Source organism: Desmodus rotundus, chromosome 1 (genome assembly GCF_022682495.2).
Source record: "Desmodus rotundus isolate HL8 chromosome 1, HLdesRot8A.1, whole genome shotgun sequence".
NCBI classification, from domain to species: Eukaryota; Metazoa; Chordata; class Mammalia; order Chiroptera; family Phyllostomidae; genus Desmodus; species Desmodus rotundus.
The window spans coordinates 151695181-151715937 of record NC_071387.1 but is presented as its reverse complement, the minus strand read 5'-3'; the positions used below and the strand labels follow the sequence as shown (position 1 = coordinate 151715937).

Genomic DNA, 20757 nt, shown 5'->3' with positions numbered 1-20757 from the left:
GTTTGCACTTGTTACAGAAGAAAAGCTTTAAGGATGTTCTTGGCATTGATTAGTCAGGGTGCATTCACCTCTTCTACATTCAAATTTGTACTCTGCTTACACTGTTGGGCAGGAGATATACAACCTGTTTAACATGAAAATTTTTCCATTATACCACACAGTAAAATACACTTAACAGAAGTGAAAATTGGTGCCCAATGAAAGCAGTAATTAAGGACGTAGCGTGGGATCAGAGGTAGATGAGAAGTACACTAGAATTTCTGTTTACAGGAGTTAACTCAGTGTTGTGAGAATTAATTTTCGTTAACTGGATTCTAATTAATTGATTTTGGGCCTCTGTGAATTTCTCTGGAACCTCTTTAAGAAACTATGAACTGAAGCAAGAGAAACAGAGACACTAATATCTTTTTTGTTAAAAATGAACACATACTCAGTAACATGAAGAGCAGTAATGACGATGGAAAACTCAAGAGGCAGTATCAGACTTAAAATTACAAGTTCCAGTACAGTAACTTTATCTAAATATGTAGATTTTAAAAACTCCTTTTAGCATTTTAAACCTGTCAAAGCCCTAGGCTTTAGAAAATGAGGGAAGAAGTCAGCTTATAAAACTGACTTCTCGTTCAAAGTCACATCACATCACGATGATTCCTAGGTCTTAAAGACATCCAAGCAGGTGATCAGCCACTCTTGAGCAACACTTGTGCCTAAATCTACATTGACTTGTCTAGAGGCCACAGAAACTCCAATAGCACGCTCTTTATCAAGCCAATGAAGGTTTCATCTTCCGGAAATCTCAGAACTCTAGGAAGCCATTATATCAAGCCAGTTGTGAATGGAAAACTGAAAGCAAGATTTCAGTTATTATTATTTAATATAAATTTTACTCACTGTTTCTGAATATTTGACTATATATTCACATGGTTCAAGAAATACTAAAAGGCATATAGTAACAATGTATAGCATTCATTTTTATTTTGTTGCCTATCATGGTATCACTGGCGAGTGTTAACTTGGTCAAATTCCAGCTAGAATTTGACATTTTGCTTACATAGAATTTCTTGTAATAATTTGAATTTAAGAAGGACATGCGTCTTTTAACATTGACAAAAACGTGGATAAAACACAAGGAAGAAGCCAATACATTTAAAGAAGTTTCTCACAAGAATATGTTCTAGGGCAGGTGTCATTCAGAAAGGAAGGCATGTTAAAGGACTGACAGGCATCCAAGGAGAGTAGGGAAGCACAGGACAACAGCAGGAAGAAGAATGAAAGGGAAAGAGTCAGCATTGAATTTACGTTGGTTTCGGAGAATGAAGAAATAAGGCAGGACACCGAAGAATAGAAAAATTGAGAAGTTTAAATACTGTACTTCTGTAGAAGATATTCTGGGAGGCTCTGAGAGTTACCGAATAATGAGGCATGACTAGAATCGACTTAAAAGTAACAAATAATTTCTCTAAAACTATGTATAGTTCTCAACTGACTGGATGAAATAACTACTGTGCAATTGCTTTGCATGGTAGCGCGGGCCTATAAAAATGACTCTACAGGCTGAAATCATCTAAAGTAATACTAGTAATCAATGGAAAAAACTATAGTTGTTTCATGACCTTTAATCTTTTTTGTCAGAATATTAGAAATCCTGTTACTGTCAGCTAAAACTGAATAGAAAATTTAAAAAAGGTAAAATAACTGTATTTAGCAAACTGTAATTTAAAACTTAGAAACACTGAGAATTAAGATACTTTATTTCTTTTTTTATCATTGTTCAATTACTGTTGTCCCCATTTCTCCCCCATTGCTCTCTCCTGTCCTATCCACTCCCACCTCCCACATTCAATCCCCCCTCCTCGTTGTCTTTGTCCATGGGTCCTTTATACATGTTCCGTGACCTGACCCTTCCTCTTCTTTCCCCGGTTACCCCCCGCTCTGGTCACTGTCAGTTTGTTCAAATTAAGCTACAGTATTTCTTTGTAAAAACTTATTCAGAGTGGTTTGAACAGTGCTTGCCTTCTTGTCATACAACTTATTGTATGGTTCAAGCAAATCTTTCCTCTGCCTTGGCAAACTGGCAGACTCCTGAGTCTGGATCAGTTTCCCACATCTTGTCCTTTGCACTTCCAATGTCATGAGACATCTCAGAGTTCACCTGATGTAAAGTTTTGTTTTTCTGATGTCGCTTCCTCAGGGGCATTGTCATCTTTTTTTGTCAGAAACACTTTCCAATTTCAATTCCAGTAGTTCATTTCTTTCCTGCACTTTTATCTTTGTTGGCCAAATCTCTCTTCTGATTGTGCATTTTTGTAAAAGGGAAGATAGTGCTATCTATGTATGAACTGAGTATCAGATATACAATGATAAGTCAATGACAGATTTCCAGAGAAGTGGTACAACTGACCACTGATCACAACAAGCATCTGTTACGTAGATAGGAATTTATGGTTAACGCAATCATTCACTTATATTGTGGTAACTGAAATTTGAACTTTTTTGCGGGGAGAGGAGTTGGTGTTATTTAAGAAACTATTATGGTGACTGAAATTTGTGTATATTGGAACCATGCAAAGCTAGGACCACCTGTATTTTGAGTCCTAATTTTATGCAGGTACCATTTTAATAGTCCTACAGAGATTATTTCACTTAATCCTGACCATAACTCAATGGACGGTTCTAGTGTTATCTCCATTTTATAGACAGTATGATTATAGATGTTCATCTGGCCGTTTTAGAGAATTAATTCTCCACATATTTGGTAGAATACAAATTTCCCAGAGTCATGACAAATCTAAAGCTCTTCTTCATAAATGCTGACTTACTACCTTAAAGGGTTTGAAATGAAAAGTAACATATTCATTTGGAACATATATTTAAAGCAAAATGTCAGGATTTCATAACAATATGGAAGAAAGTGGACACTGTCAGAAAAGGTACTGAATCTCAGAGCACAGTGAAGTACCATTTAATAGAGGGGCATGTCAGTGAACTGAGAGTTTTTCTTGGGTCCTGAGGGAGTTTGTAGGGCCTTATCCTTCCTTCCCACTCTACCTATTTCAATGATCATCCTGTAATTAGGAACAAAAATAAGGTTTGCAATAAACAGAAAACTTTTTTCTAGGAATCCATGAGCTCCTTGAAGGGGTAAGAGGCATGTCTAGCAATCTTTATACCTCTAGACTAGTGCCTAGTATATATTTAGTGCTCAATAAATCTTTCTGGAATTAAGTAATACATATTTACAGTTAGTTTCTTTCCTCAAGAGAACCAAGGATAACTCAGGTTTTGGGTAAGGCATGGAATTAGGCTCTAATTTTAGGGGAAACAAACTCATTTAATTAATTAATTGGTAAAAGTAATTACAATTTGATTTTCTAAAATTAAGCTTCACTGCCTATGTTGGTTTTATATGCTTGAGATTGTTTCTAAAGAAAAGCAAAACCAGATAATTCTGAGGGACTATTCCTTCAGAAGAGAAGTGCTCCAGTAATACTAGCTGCAATGGTTATGGAAGACTATACTTTTCATCGTGAAGTTCAAGCTGCATATCACCCAGTTCCACAAACAGCTTCCACATATTGCTTATGTTTCATCACTCACATTTGTGGCCTAAAGTTAACAATGTCCTATTTTAAATTTAATCACATTCCCTTAGGGGAACTAATAAGCAGGAAAGGCATGGCTACTTTTCCACATAAATTAAAAGTGGAAAGAAGACTCTAAATTCCTTTAAATGCAACTTATCAAAAGAAAATAAAAGTAAAAATCCCCCCCCAAAATCATGTTGCCTTTTTAAGAAAAACATCGGAAACATGAGCTAAAAATAAAAGAATCTCTAAGCTAACATTGATTTTAGAAGTTTATTAAAATTTTTAAATTTAGGGTTTCTTGCAAAAGTCTCATTTATAGAAATCATTGCTATACAAAACTTAAAATGATGTTCATGTGTTTTTGCCCAAATTTTCAACAAGGAACTTCTAAAATATTTTAGAAATTATGAAACCATGTAATATGATTGAATTCTGTCAAGGATTGTGCCATATTATTCAAACCAGCTAATATATGATTTCTTCATTTATTGGTGTAACATACTGAATACTTGGGGTGAGAGATGTATGGCTGAAGGGGATAGTAACAGGAAGTATGGACAGAAATACTAGCACCAACTCTCAAAAACTAACTGGACCTGATATAGCAGTTCAGTCAATTTGAATAACTAAAAACTTAAGTTACTAATTAAACTAATTATCTCTCAAAATTTATCATTAAATAGAACTATTTTCCTTTAAAGTAAAACTATATTTTGAGAATATGATGAAACAAAAATTAAAAAATATATACCCTTGCTTTTAAAGTGCTGATTATCAGCTTGGAACATCTTGGGATTTTATAAATAGAGCATATTTGGCCTATCTATGGTGCCCAATGTTCATTTTGAATTTTCACTTCCTACCAAAGTATTCATTTTAGATGTTTTGAATCACTTCTAGAAAGCAATGCAACTTCTCTGAAGAGGTATGTTTTGGGGTATTTTTGCCAGCAGACGGATTTATTGCTGGTGACTTGTCTGTCAATGACAAGACAGAGCTGGCAGGGAGGGTGTAGGTGGGAGCAGACAGGGAACGTGTGGCACGAGCAGAGACTTTGTGGCTGTCACACAAAGAGACATAAAGGTCAGTGGACCCACGCAAACCACACAGGTCAGGCAGGTGCAGGCAGAGACTGTGTGCTGGGGGAGATATGATTCCAGAGACCATAGGATGAGGAATCCTTATGTGGGGAGACTGAAGCCAGGAAGACACAGAAGACAAAAACTATGAGTCATACACAGAGACTAAACCAGGTGTGTGTGTACGTGCGCGCGTGTGCAAGAGACAAAGACAGAGAGAGAGAGAGAAGCATACGGACACAGAGAGAGCCATCAAGAGCAGTGGCCCAGACAGAACCTGAACAGGGAAGGAGAAATAGAGGACAAGTGCTGTGCAGACAGTCATGGGAAAGAAGATCAGTACTTATGGTAACGAGGATGAGAGTCTCTGTCTTAGGGACCAGTGGCCCCTGACTGACTTTTCCGACAGTTAGGAATACAGCATGAAAGCCACGCGACACTGCTATGGGGACAGTAAAAGTAATAGCTCTTCCAAATTAGCTCATAACATACTTTTCAAGTACAAATACAAATTCATATTATTTCATTATTTATCCAAAAGCATTCCAAAAATAATTAGTCTCACAATTTTTTATCTTTAAAGGGAAGAGCTAGCTCAGTAAAGGGAGATTGCCACCTTTACTGCCAAATTCTTAGAAGGATTTTCACAAATTGGTTCAGAAAGCTGTAAAAAACATAGTGGCTATTTTTAATTTTTTAAGTGAAATTTCTGGCGTAAGACTGCTTATATTCACTGTGATTATTGGAAAACTGAAAGAGTCAAAATCACAGGATAACATTGGACCTGATTAAGTATATATAGTCAGGGCAAATATTGGTGATCTACCAAAATATCATTTACAGGGGAGGGCAAAAGTAGGTTTACAGGTGTTCATATGGGAAATAATACAATAAATAGTAATACAAGAATGAACTCTGTTTTGCATACTCACAGCTATAAACCTACTTTTGCCAATCCCTGTATTTAGATAGGTTATTTTTAATAATTCGTTAATGGGTTATTTACCTAGAATTCCTGATTCCAATTAATTATAATGAATGATTCACTGAAAATACAAGAATTTATGGTGGTCAACTTTTAGAATACTTACTCCTTAAATCGACAAATAATTATTAGGTAGTATAGAACAATGAATAGGGAAGCTAACTGATGAATAACTGCTACAAGGCCAATTCTCCAGTAAAGAACAAAAACTGCCTGAGAAGTACTATTTAGTTAATGAAAGCACCATTTCAGTATTACAATATATATAGCAATATGTAGCCTTTGAATACAAACAGGAATGCAGTAATTCTTGTGTGCAGTACACGTAGTCAAAAAGTGGTACGGAATCATATATGCTAATAGACCTTGAATTTTAAGGTCTGTTTACAAGCCAAAGTATAGATTTTTCAATTACCTAATTAATTTGAGCTGTGTCTAAAAACATATTAGACAACTCAACTTGTCTACACATTCTGAATGACACCACATTCTAGAAGCAATTACTGCTGATTTTTCATTGCTATCTTTAGAAGGAAGTGATTATTCACCAACAAAGAAGAGCTATAACTCCTTAGTGTCATTTTCAAGACATATTTTCAGCAATAAAGTGAAATGAATATTTAGCAAATATTCAGTAAGTTTAGTCAATGTAAACAGTCAGTCTGGACTAACTTAGGGCTACATTAGCAGGTTTTCCACAATTCAAATTCACCTGGACATTACTAATTTTCCACTTTCTTTTCTGGTGGGGAAATGAGGCTTGACAGTTTAGGGAAATGTCATCAGCAACCCCCTCTCTGATATTCAGAACCAAGACAGAATCATCTAAATATAGTAAGTTTTCAAGTTTAATTTTTAACTCTTAAGAGATCTACTAAGGCTCCCCCCACCCCTTTCTTTTTCTTTTTAAACATGGATTCTGTTATTGTTCTAATTTTGAGGTGTCCAGATGTACACCAAGTGTTCTAGGTAAGCTGAAATAATAGAGAAAAGCCTGTCTAAAGCCATGACAAGGGCGAGGAAAAATGAGAACAACACAAGTTCTGCGAGGGAATATGTTGATAGGCACCAGACACATAGTCCACATGGTTTTAGTGAGACTAGGTTCGGGTAACAGTGCGTGAAAAATTGAAGCTGTGAGGCAGGGCTTTCCATCCTGTGTGCCTGGTGATTACAAGTATATCAAAATGTTGATTCCATCACCCTTCAGGTCAGCCACGAGGGGCTCCATCCATTCACGCTTGGACATAGGCAATCTTGTCTGCGAACCCCGGAGTGCTGTACAGATGTCACACTGTTCCATATGTGTTGCTTAAGGAAAAGTGGGATAAGAATAACCTTAACAACTTCCTAGTAACTATGCTTTATGGTTACCATAAACCTTAGAGGACTGGTAAAGTTGGTCTGACATGCTGGTCAGCTTTTCAAGGACTCAGAACAAGAGACTGCTGGAAGGGAATAAGAGCATTGATTTCAGAGCTGAATAGAAACCATGAAGTACAGGAGAGAGACCCCTCAAGCCAGAAAGGCAAATGTTGTTGTTTTTATCTGTGGGAGGTGGCAGAAGACCAGGACTAGAAAGCATGTCCTAGAAAGGTCATCTTCCCAGGGAGGTCTGCCCTGGCCACCTCCCTAAAAATTCAAATCCTCCAGAAACATATACTTCATATCCTCTTTTCCTGCTTTATGTTTCTCCTACCAACTACCATGCTATATACTATATACTATATACTGCCATGCTATACACTGTCTTATTTCTCTTGTTTAATGACTGTCTCTGCTATTAGAATGTAAGTTCTGTGTAGGACCTTTATATGTTGTAACTCACTGCTATGTCCCTGGCCCCTGGAGCATCTTCTGGTCCACAGTAAATACTTGCTGAGTGAATTCATGCAGACTGAATGTACATACCCAGAGAGGCATGTAAGGAGCACAGCTGGAGAGGACTGAAAGTACAGGAGCCTTAGCAGCAGCCCTGAGAACCAGCCTGGCAAAGTGCAGCCTGTCAGTCATGCTCCAGCCAAAGCAAGCTGAGCCCCAACTTGTAAGAAGTCACAAGACATCGGTGCTCTGTAACCTTGTCTGTTTTCAAACATTTATGTTTTGCTTTCCTTTCATTCACCCTGGGGAATGCCTCCTCATACACAGCCAAAAATTATACTACCTATTTTTGGGAAGTGGCATGCCATACATGATCATTTCTAATTTCATCTTTATTGCTACCCCAATGTCTCTTTAAGCTTTAGTGTGTCCAGATTTCTTTGTCCTATTGAATATTTTTCTTCCCACTGTTAGTATTCCTTTTGATTTCTTCAACTCTATTTTCTACCTTTCCATGATTCTGGTTTCTGAATATTTTGTGACCCTATCAATGCCAGAGAAAACACAGGACAACATGAATATTTGTTATTTAAAAATAAAATTAGACATAGAAATGGAAGGGAGAATATTTTTAGCAATGACTTTTCACTCCTATTGGATTAAATTATCAATAAAAGTCTTGAAAGAAATTATAGCCTTTAATTCTAAAATGACTAATGAAAATATACAGTACCATATTTTTATAGTGTCTCTCTTCTGATGAACTCAAAATAACCCTCCTGACATTAAAAAAGAAAGTCTCTATAACATTTCACCAAGATAAGTAAGGCAGATATTTGCTGTTGCTATTTTACAACAAACATACAATCATGACATGAGCGATGCTATAAACCAGATACTATTATCTAACTCTCTGAATAACTGTTTTAGCTGGCTGATGTTACCAGAAGGAAACAATATCAATAGGAAGAAATGGGGGGAACCAGGCACTTGACACATCCTCAAGATCCCTCAGAACTCCACCATTCACTATATGTTATCACTGAAAAGTCTGACTTCATTTTAAGTATAAGGCGCAACACCGCACACTCCCAAGTGTGGCACAGGCAGGTATTACATTTGCTTTCAAAAGAAAAGTAAAAATATATGGCTGTACTGAAAACAATTATCAGCAATACTTTAAGTACAATTTAAAAATGTTATTGTATGTTATAAAAATATATATTCATAGGTAAATAACATTCCTAAAATTAAGTTATGAGCATCAGATCTATTTTTGTTTTATTTAGTAATAATGGGAAAAATACAGTATTAAATGAGTATGTATTTTTATAGGTTATTTTACTGCTACGACCATGAAACTTCTAGTCAAAAGCGAAAAGCATATTACAACAACAGCAACTTTATTAAAGCAATTTAATAATTGCTTTATTCAGCAATTTTTAAAGCTGAAAGAAAGACTTCACTAAGTTAAATGTCTAGTCTGGATATCCATTACTAACTTATGGTCAGTACACAGGTTGAAATCCTCAAAAAATATTAACATTTTAAATAATAGAAAACAGGATTATCATCAGAGAATTTCAGGTATTTCAAAGGTACTTCAACAACCTTTGGTTATTTCCATTTGAATTTTCTGCCATGACCAGAATTGCTATCACTTCGATTAAATAGGTCATAAAACAATTTCATTGTTTTTTCTCCTTAATTTCCCTTTCCTGTTCCCCTATTCTTCTGGTGATAATATTTGCATTACTCCAGTTACTTTTTATTGGAACTTACAGTTGTCTCCTCCTTTTCTTTTAGCCTCGCATCTAACCTATTTATCATCAAGGGCATAGAGTCCTATTTGTTATAGTTCTCCAGTCTCCCCACTCCCGTTGCCACCTCTCTAGTACATGCCATCAACCACATATACTTGCTTTATCATCACAGCCTGTTGAGTCTATTGTTTCTGGCTTCTTGCTCCTCTCTTTTACCCCTATACTAAATTAATCTTCTTTAAAAGCCCATTTTTATCATGTCATACCCCTTGTTAACATTTTTTTAAAGGATTCTTTGAGGGAAATCACTGATTTTGATTGAAAGCCGTTCATTCAGTTTTGGTAAGTCGGTGTGGAAAATGCTGGGGTGCTGGCCCTCACTCTTTTCTCATTTGATACCATCCAATGTTGATGCCACATGGACCTCTCCCTAGGGCAGCTCACAAGAGGGCAGCTGGCTTCCATCAGAGAGAGTAAGTGAGAGGACAAGAGAGAGCTTAAGGTCTGCCAACATTCGCTGGTCTTGCCGCGTACCCATTATCCTCATGCAGCTGGCTTGATGGAATGGTGAAAGGATGTTTTGAAGACTCAGTTATAGTGCCTGATAACAATTTGTGGGGCTGAGACAGCATCCTCCGGGATGTGCTATTTGCTGTAAATCAGCATTTAATATACTGTCCTGTTTCTCCCAGATCTGGGAAATAAGAGTGGAAATGGGACTGGCTTTTCTTATTAGCTTTAGTAATCTACTAGCAAAACTGATGCTTCCCATTCCCATGACTTTAGGCTGTGTTAGTCTAAAGGTCTTATTAATAGTTCCATAGGAAGGAATGCTTCCTTCAGGTGACACAATTCCATTCACCTGGAAGGTGAGACTGCCATCTTGCCATAATGAGCTCCTTATCCCACTGAATTAACAAGGAATGGAAAGTGTTACTATATTAGCTGGGGCCGTTAATCCGGATTACTAAGAGAAAACTGAGTTGCTACTACAAAATGAGGAGAAAAGAGGAGTCTGTCTCTACTCCTCTTTGTGGGGAATCATCTAGGATACATATCAGCAGTCCTTGTGATTAAGGTCAATAGAAAACTCTAATCCAACTTGGGCAGGATTGCTAATGCCCAGGCCCTTCAGGAATGAAGGTATGGGGCCATCCCACCAGGCAAGCAACCATGCTTAGCTGAGGTACTTGCTGAGAGCAAAGGAAATACAGAATGAAGGTAATTATAAATGCCAGTGGCAACTTCAGGGCCGGTTACAAAAATGAGAAAGATAACGGGCATTTCTTCCTTATTTTTTATTTATTTATTTATTTAAATATACTTATTGATTATGCTATTACAGTTGTCCCATTTCCCCCCCTTCACTCCACTCCATCCTGCACACCCCCTCCCTCCCACATTCCCCCCCTACAGTTCATGTCCATGGGTCATACTTATAAGTTCTTTAGCTTCTACATTTCCTATAACTATTCTTACCCTCTCCCTGTCTATTTTCTATCTACCATTTATGCTACTTATTCTCTGTACCTTTCCCCCCTCTCTTCCCCTCCCACTCCCCTGTTGATAACCCTCCATGTGATCTCCATTTCTGTGGTTCCGTTCCTGTTCTAGTTGTTTGCTTAGTTTGCTTTTGTTTTTGTTTTAGGTGTGGTTGTTAATAACTGTGAGTTTGCTCACAGTTATTTTTACTGTTCATATTTTTTGGTCTTCTTTTTCTTAGATAGATCCCTTTAACATTTCATATAATAAGGGCTTGGTGATGATGAACTCCTTGAACTTGACTCCTTGAACTTGACTTGACTCCTTGAACTTGAAGAAGCACTTTATCTGCTCTTCCATTCTAAATGACAGTTTTGCTGGATAGAGTAATCTTGGATGTAGGTCCCTGCCTTTCATGACTTCAAATACTTCTTTCCAGCCTCTTCTTGCCTGTAAGGTCTCTTTTGAGAAATCAGCTGACAGTCTTATGGGGACTCCTTTGTAAGTAACTGTGTCCTTTTCTCTTGCTGCTTCTAAGATTCTCCCCTTCTGTTTCATCTTGGGTAATGTAATGATGATGTGCCTTGGTGTGTGCTTCCTTGGGTCCAACTTCTTTGGGACTCTCTGAGCTTCCTAGACTTCCTGGAAGTCTACTTCCTTTGCCAGATTGCGGAAGTTTTCCTTCATTATTTGTTCAAATGAGTTTTTAATTTCTTTCTCTTCCTCGTATCCTTCTGGCACCCCTATAATTTGGATGTTGGAACGTTTAAAGATGTCCTGGAGGTTCCTAAGCCTCTCCTCATTTTTTTGAATTCTTGTTTCTTCATTCTTTTCTGCTTGGATGTTTCTTTCTTCCTTCTGGTCCACACCGTTGGTTTGAGACCCAGTTTCCTTCCCATCACTATTGGTTCCCTGTACATTTTCCTTTGTTTCTCTTAGCATAGCCTTCATTTTTTCATCTAATTTGCAACCAAATTGAACCAATTCTGTGAGCTTCCTGATTACCAGTGTTTTGAACTGTGTATCTGATAGGCTGGCTATCTCTTCATTGCTTAGTTGTATTTTTTCTGGAGCTTTGATCTGTTCTTTCATTTGGTCCATTTTTTTGTTTGTTTGTTTTGGCGTGCCTGTTACTTAAAGGGGCGGAGCCTTAGGTGTTCACCACGGTAGGGTAAAGCTGGTCACTGTGCTGTGACACTGTACATGGAGAATGGCCCGAGAGGGAGCAACGGCACTTGCTCCACTCTCTGCCGGATTTCAGTCACTCCCTCCGCTACCCACAATCAAACTGGGTCTCTCTGGTGCTGATTCCCAAGTGGGTGGGCTTGTGCATGGTCTAGGCCCCTGTGGGTCTCTCCAACGAACTCTCCTGTGAGGCTGGGAGTTTCTCCTGCTGCCGCCTCAACCCCCATGGGTGTTTTCATTCAGAGGTTTGAGGCTTTATTTCCCCCGAGCTGGAACCCTGAGTTGCGTGGTCTGTTTTACAACCCCGCCATTCCTCCCGTCTTATCTGTGTGCGAATGTGGGCCCTTGGGGTCTGCCAGCTGCAGCCTGCCTGCCCCGCTCCACAATCCTCCCCCTCACTGGGTCCACCAGCTGCACAGGGCGCCTGTCTCCGCCCCTCCTACTGGTCTGGATGAATGTTTCTTCTTTATCTCCTTGGTTGTCAGACTTCCATAAGTTCTATTTTCTGTCAGTTCTGGTTGTTTTTTGTTTTTAAATTGTTGTTGTCCTTCTTTTGGTTGTGCGAAGAGGCACAGTGTGTCTACCTATGCCTTCATCTTGGCAGGAAGCCCCCATTTCTTCCTTATTTTGATAGGAATATCTGTATACTAAATATTTTTGTTTTCTTCTAATTCCCTTATCATGTTATATAAGATGTGTCAGTAGCAATTAGCTTTATCTCTCAATATTTAAATTATAGGATACCAAAGGTGAGAAGAATGAACATCAGCCAAGGACAATAAAATGGTTTTATATCCTTTTCTGGAGAAAGAGTTGGTTGTACGTGGGACAATTGTATCACGTTAGGTGAAAATATGACTTTGTTAATGTCTTTATTTGGAGATTAAGTCTGGTGTAAGAAGGTATATAAGAGCACCAAACTCATAAGGAGTGGACTGTGAAGGCTCTGTAATGTCAGTTGGACTAGGCTGAACTATATTTCCCAGAATTTCTTTTCAAACTGTACGTTTCTGGTTAGGATGGTACGCAAGGGAGATTTCTGTGGGGAAATTTGGGGTTAAAGTGAAGCAGTAGCCATTTTGAGCTCACACATGTTGCTGTTTATCTGCTGGCTCACCTGGTGGCATGAGGCAGTGGCCAGGACTACGTCTGCTCCACCCTCCCCTGGATTCTCCTCCCGCAGCATCTCTGACTCCTAGGCCAGGCATGTGCATGGTTAGCTCCAAGACAAAGGGCACTGGCTTCTACAGGACACCCACACCAGCAAAGACAGAAGCTACAAGAACTGACATGAGTTTATTAATTCCATCCACATGGGCTCCAGCTCATGCTACAGGTTCTAGCTCATTCTTGTTCTCTGCCACTTTACATCCATCTTCCCTTAACAATTGTCTGGTCTATAGACTCAAGCTCCAGCATTGATACAAAGTTGACATTCTAACAACTGCTCAAGCAGCTCCGGTCAAATCCTTGTTATAAGTCCTTTACTATATGTAGTCAGTCTTCATTATTTGTAGATTACTTTATTTGTGAATTCACCTACATACTAAGATGTATTTGTAACCCCCCAAACCAATACTCATGGTGCTTTTGTGGTCCTCTGCCAACATGTGCACATGCAGTGGTGAAACATTTGAGTTGCTCAGCATGCATGTTCCTAAGGAAGTACGGCCACGCTTTGCCTTCTTGTTTCACGTCTCATAATATAAACAAGTGTCTTCTCACACACTATTTTTACCATATTTTTCATGTTTTTGTGCTTTTGTGGGTGATTTCACCATTTGAAATGCTCTCCAACTATGTCTGGGGCTGAAGTGTTGTCTAGTATGCCTAATTACAAGACTGTGATGGAGAAAACAGGTGTGTTAGATACACTTCATTCTGAGTGCCAGTGCTGTTGATTGTGAGTTCATCGTTAGTGAAGCAACAATATATATTAAATAAGGTATCTTTAAACAGAAACTTTCATAAAACAAGTTTATATATTGATTGGTTGGCAAAAATCTTATTCTCTGGTATCTATGGCCAAACCAAGCCCATCCCATAAGCAGGTATCATTGCTCAATTTGTGTTTACCATCAAAATTGGTTGGGAATGGTGAAAGCCAAAACCAGAAAGCAATGAAAAATGTCACGATTTCCTCTATCTAGAGATTAGACACAAAAGTACAGAACCTGGAGGCGGGAAGTCAACGCCAGCCATCCTTACACTGTCTGAAACCCCCCTGAGGTGCTCACCCCCAGCCTTGCTCTTTCCTTTCAGCAGGCAGGCCAGTTTTGCCTTAGTTTCCTGTGAACATCTTCAGATCCATTCTCGCACTTACTCCTTACACGGCTCTGTTTCTTTCGCCTAAAATGCCATCCTGCATGCCTTCCTACAATCCAAATCCTAACACACAAAGTCCAGCCAAAAGCTTCTGCGTGAAAAACTTTCCTAAAGTCTCCACATCACAACAGCAGTCCCTTTTTTTCTGAATTCACAGCCTTGACTGTCTGCTGTACCACTGAGTTGGTACTCAATCAGAGACAAATCCTCTGAGATTCTATATGGCGGCCCAGTCCTTGTCTTGCAATCACCTTTAAATTTATGGATGTCTTGTCTCCCAAAGTTTCAACAGCAACAGTCTACACTACTCTCAGATTGTCTCACTTACTCATCTTTACTGAGTTTGTTGGTAAGCATTTTCAGATACTTAACAAATTTTGGGTCGTGGATCAGACCGATGCCGTATGTTACCAATAACTCATTCGAAGATTCAAGGCAGACCATCATGCTTAATTTGCAAAACAGAATTCTACATTTCATTAGCATATTATATCACCTAAAAAAACACATACACCGCATCAAACACATACCTGCTGAGACTCGGGGGCAGTCAGGCAGCATGGACTCCACCGACGTGTCTAATGGTTCTGAGCTAGAGACCCAATTACAACAGTTCTGCAATGTGACAGAGACAACGTTCTGTTGAAACATAAGTTAAACCAAGACCCACTTTTCAGGCTGTAGAGACTCATTCATCCTACCTAATCGACCACTAAAGGTATAATCGATTTATTTTTCATAGAATATAAAAAGTTTTATGGAAATAGTCAGGAATTAGTCATGACCAACATGAGTGTGGGGAAAGTTTACCTTCTACAGTCCAGCAACTCCTGGGTGCCGGCATTAGGGAGACGCACGGCGTTTTGTGACCCTGATGTAATATGTTTCTAAGAGAAGGCCAAGATGATAATTAAAAGAAGTCAAAAAGGGTGTCCATTATTAACTTTCAGATGGAAATGAATTATTATTTTGAACATGTGAAAAAGTAGCTATATTTTTAAAATAAATTCTTTGTCTTTGTAATACTAGAAGAAATAATTTTGTACTTACCCCTCAAAATCTGGCCCATATAATTATATTATTTTTTAATTTTTACTTCAACCTGTTTCAATGAAGGATGTATTAAATAGTTCAAAAGCAGCACAACCTGGTGAATTGTAGCTGTGTGTCTAAGGACAGAAAGCCTTCAGTATTAAAGATTAACCTCCAAGATAATAATGATTTACATCTCAGACAAATGAAATTAAAATAACCTATATACCTTCCATACATTTTAAATCTGTATTTGAAGTCTGGCTTAAAAAAAATGTGATTAACCTCATATATGGCTTTTAAAAAATTTCCAACACACACACACACACACACAAACACACACAAACACACACAATGAATTTCTAGACAGATTTTATTTAAAAGAAATCATCCTATCAATCATGTTGGAAAACTCGCTGATTGCTATTCTGGTAAACAACCGTGTATTGTGTATTTTTAGATGCTTGCTGCCCTGGTTGTGCACCATGGAATCCGTCCTCACTGTGGAAAGATCCTTGACTGGTAGATCAAGTGTCTTATTGTGTTTCCTTAATTCATTCTGTCTGGAAGAAGATGTCAGCTGTGTTGCAGTGAGGAGAGAATTTCAAAGGCCCCAGTCCCCACCAATAAAGGCCGAGGATGGCTTTTGAATAGATTTGTCAAGGCAACCCTACTGTTCTGAGACCAGGGAGAGCAGGAATAACATAAAGGAAGGGTGGCTGTATGAGATTAGAAAGTGAAGTTCACAAAGCATGGCAGATTTTTGTAAGAAACAGTAGATCAATGAAACTATTGAACTGTGTGGAAAAAAACCCATGAAAACAAACACAACATCTAGTAATGTTCTTAAATGCTTTCTCTCTTTTTACATTTAAAATGGATAAAGTATTAGTATTTTCATGTAATACAAAAGCTTCATGGTTTAAAGTGAATATGTATTCTTAACTTACATTCCTAATCTTAATTAGCAGCTGAATGCAAAATTATACAATGTAAGAGAGCAGAAATTAAAAAAGAAATAAGGTTTTAGAAGATATTTCATACATTTGAAATAAGTAAAATTAATAATACTATTGATAGAATACCACATCAGAGAGTTCTAGATAATGCAGAAGATTAGCACACAATTAGCCAGCTTTTATATACAACGTGACACTCGCTTGTAAGAAATAAGTATTCTCCAAAGCAGTGTCAAGATATGTAAATGGATGATTTGTTTTATCATTCATCACAGTCCCTAATAAATTCAAAAATCATGACTTCTATAGGTACTAAAAATAGGCTCCCAATGATACAGGGAGATAGCTTCAATGAAGAATGACTTTCTCTTTCTCTCTCTCGTTCTTAAACAATTCAGTCTTTTCAATGACAGCAATTAGCACTACCGACAGACAGGCAGCGGTTAGGCATATATTTTAATTATTATTCATCCTAGTAGTACCTCCAAATCTGATGAAAGTCAGCTATTACCCAGCTGATATGTCACTCTTAATACTGCTCACCTACACTTCACATATGTAAAACTGTGTCTTATAGGATATTTCTAATATTAATAAAAGTGATGGGACATTACAATGTACAGGTGATTAATCATTTTCTAACTCGTTATCATTGACTTTAAAAAGCTGAACAAAATGGATTTTATCGAGGTCACCTTTAACTTAAACATTTAAAGTAAAATATAACTTAACATTATATGATTCTGAAATTTCAGTTTTTATCTAGGCATGTGTTTAGGCTTTGATGTCTTATAAAAATAGGACAGAAAATAAACACTCTATAGTTAAAGTATATCCAAATGTTCTCAAGAATGACAAAGTACCTGTGTAGGATTGTAAAGGTTTGATACCATAAGTTTGATGAGTGTATGTGCACGTGCGAAATTTTTATACTTACTCCCCCCCAGAAAAGTACATAGAAAACATGACAAAACAAGCTAAAAATACGTGGCCATGTCATAAAGCATAATAAAATAAAATGATGTAAACATACTTGTTTACATAAAGAAAGAACTATGAGAAAGACACACAGCCATTATATATTAATTCACACTGTCTGAAATTCCATCTTATTGAATGTAACTCCCTATTCTGACATGGGTTTCTAAAGTTTTGAAACCAAATGTCTTTCACTGTTCTAATGCTTATTCTACCCCTCTTCTCAGTGCCCCAATTTGCCCCCCACCCTAGTTCTTCAGTTGAGATGAACACTAGCCAAGTGTTGGCAACACTGGCACCTCACTAAGAAAGCTCTACCCAAATTCAAAACATGCTGGAGTGTGTTCCCAGTCTCGGGAGATCTTGCTGGTGGATGCCCCAGCAGATCAGGGCATGCTGGACTAGAGGTACCAGCAGAGCCATGCCTGAGCCTCATCCCAACAGGAATAGGGGCAGAAGCCCCTGATCAGCAGCAGATTGGGAGGGGTCACAGAACTAGAGTTTCTCTAGGTCTGAGGTAAAAAGAGAAAAATGGTCACTATAAGCAAGTGTTTCTTGAAGTTAAAGGTTTTCAATTTAAAGGTCTTACAGGTTTTTGTGGTTGTAAATTTTTTTTGTGTGTGAAATCCAAAAGCTTGGGAACTATTAACACAGAAGTGCCTTTAGGCCACAGTGTTGAGTGACTCTCTTTGACATCTGAACCAATGGTTGACAATATTTTAGTGCAGATATGAAATGAATTAAAATTTTTAATAAAAGGTTAGAGTTTAGTATGTTATGTTTAAAGAGAAAGCAGGTAGAAAGTATTCCTATGCAAGACATTTGGAGGTATAATATTTGGAGATGCTTGCCGCCCTGGTTGAGTTTCGGTTTTTATTCAATTTTATTTCCTTTGTCTGAGTTGTAAATTGCCCAGGCCTTAGACATTGATCTTCATATGGCAGGTACTGTCTCCTCAGAGGAGAACAGCTACAATGCACCAGGCTGAGGTTCCAGCAGCGGCACACAGAGCTGAATGGTGACAGGCAAGGGTCCCTGACGGTTACGTAGAACTACACATCTGGCTTGGCTGGAGACTTCCAGAAGCTAGGGGTATGTCAGGAGGAAATGGCATTTGCCCACTCAGCCTTTTTTTTTTTTTTTTTTTAAATAAAAACTATACAGCCCTGGCCATTGTGGCTCAGTGTGGTGTTGTCCTGTACCAAAGGATTTCAGGTTCAGTTCCCAGTTGGAGCACATGCCTGGGTTGCAGGTCCCAGGTCTGGACACATGCGGGGGGTGGCTAGTTGATGTTTTTCTCTCACACTGATGTTTCTTTTCTCCCTTCCCCTCTCTCTAAAGCATGTCCTCATGTGAGGATAAAAAATAAAATAACTATACACTTCAGGTATAAAACATGATGATGTGATATACATATATAGTGAAACGATTACTATAGTCAAGCTAATTAACGTATCTTCTCACGTAGACACCATTTGTGTGTATGGTGAGAAAAACTGAGATCTATTTCTTAGCAAACTTTTAGTGTTCAATCCAATATTAAGTACAGTCATCATGCTGGACCATTGGGTCCCAGACTTATGTAAGTAACCTACATAACTGGAACTCTGCACTCTGCGCAACATCCCTCCGTTTTCCCCACCTCTCTTGCTGCTAGTAGTCACCAGTGTACTCTCTGCTCCTATGTGTTTGACTTTTTTAGATTCCACGTGCATGTGAGGTCATGGAGTATTTTCCTTTCTGTGTCTGGCTTATTTCCCTAGTCGTAACCTCCTCCAGGTTCATCCTTGCCTACTCAGCCTTTATAGTCCTGGAGCCCAAGGTGAGAAGCATCTGCCTTTGGTCGCTTTTCCCCACTCCTTATGAGGCTGGCTTAGCATTTATGCTTACTCTTTTGGGTTGGGAGTAGATTTTATAATTATACATGTACTACAAAAATATAGTACTTATTCCTTCTGTAGTAACAGAATTAAAAATCAGCTTTTTATCGTAAACAAATACTTAACATCAATAACCTTATCATATTAATTTAAACTGGCTTACAAAAAAAACCAGTTGACTAATTTGTAGTATAACAGGAATAAGGAGGGAACTGTACCACTTTCCTACTTCCAAACTGTAAAGCAGTGTTTGGTGAAATAATGGAGCCAAAAAGCACTGCGGCTTTATCTATAACAAGACTGCTATTTTTGTGGACAACACTCCAGTTCAGCTAAGGTGTTTTTCTTGGGAGGGATATTTGCAAAATATCTAGTTTTAGAGCTGATTCCAAATGCGGCTAGGGCAGGAGGTAAGGAGGAAGTGGATTCAGAGGGACACAAAGGTCACCCTACCTCACTTTCTTCCAACACCCATGCTCAAGACATCAGCCCTTTCTATTTACTGACCCAGGCTTGTTTTCATTATTTCAAGTAGTCTTGCAGAATGGACAAGAACTAAAAAAGTGAAAGGAAAGGGGATGGAGTTTCATCCTAAGTGTTGGAAAACACTGAACTCCTATCATGCCAAAGCACATAAACTCTCTACAAGGGTCACACATTTAATGAGTTCTTACAAAGCTATCTGGCATAGTCTACTATCATTTTCTTTTTTAAAAAGTAATCCTCACCTGAGGATATGTGTATTGATTTGAGAGAGAGAGAGAAAGGAAGAGGGGGAGAGAGAGAGACATTCATCAATGTGAGAGAAACACTGATTGGCTGGTTGCCTCCTGTACATGCCCTGACTAGGGATCAAACCCGCGAACTTTCAGGGTACGAGATGAAGGTCCAAACAACGGAGCCATCTGGCCAGGGCTATAATTTTCTTTGTTCTGTTTTAGGGAAGAGCTCTCTGAACAGGGATAATTCCAAAGCTCCATCACTAAGATCTAATAATTTTTATCTCTGGGATATCATAGTGTTTTCTATAATAATACATTTCATTTCTTTTGCCATTTGCAAGGGTTTTTTTTCTTAGTCATCATCTTTGATTCTCAAAACAGTTCAGGAAGTAGATGGAATAGGCATTGTCATCTGTAATTCACAACTGTGAAACAGGCCCAGAAAAAGATAAAGTGGCCTGCCCAAGACTGTAAGTCTTAGCAAAGTGCCTGGTACATGCTTGATCCTTAATTATTGATTTACCTAACGAGTGACTCAGCCAGATCATTATCAAAACTCAGTTCTCCTAATTCTTTGTTCATGCTTTTTCTAAGATACTTTGAATACAAAAATCATGCATAAAACAAAAGGAAAATATAGTTCATGCATTTCATATTATTGGAGGTGAAAAGCTAGTAACAGTAATAATAGTTGTGATTTAAACTTCTTTAAAGTGGCAACATCTGTGCTATTTCTTTACATATGTTATTTCCCAACCATGTTTCCAAGGTAGGTATTATATTTTATAGATGAGAAATTGACTTTCAAAGATACTGAGTAACTTGCCCAAGACTCCAGGTAGGTAGCTAAGTGGGCTGGGGTTTGAATTTGGTATGTCATAATACAAAACTCTTCCTGCTGCCTCATCCTAAGGCATAATCAAGGGAGTTGAAAGAACTATTCAAGGGATGGGTCATTT

General features: G+C 38.1%; 1 protein-coding gene across 2 annotated transcripts in view; it reads right to left on the bottom strand.

Moving 5' to 3' along the window:
• The window catches only part of ARB2A (ARB2 cotranscriptional regulator A), a 404957-nt gene that overhangs the window by 128509 nt on the left and 255691 nt on the right, over nt 1-20757 (bottom strand). For both annotated transcript variants that reach the window (XM_024563510.4, XM_024563505.3), the window contains one exon: nt 14758-14842. In XM_024563510.4, coding sequence (XP_024419278.1) covers nt 14758-14842 — 85 coding nt within the window. The remainder of the gene's footprint in view (nt 1-14757; nt 14843-20757) is intronic.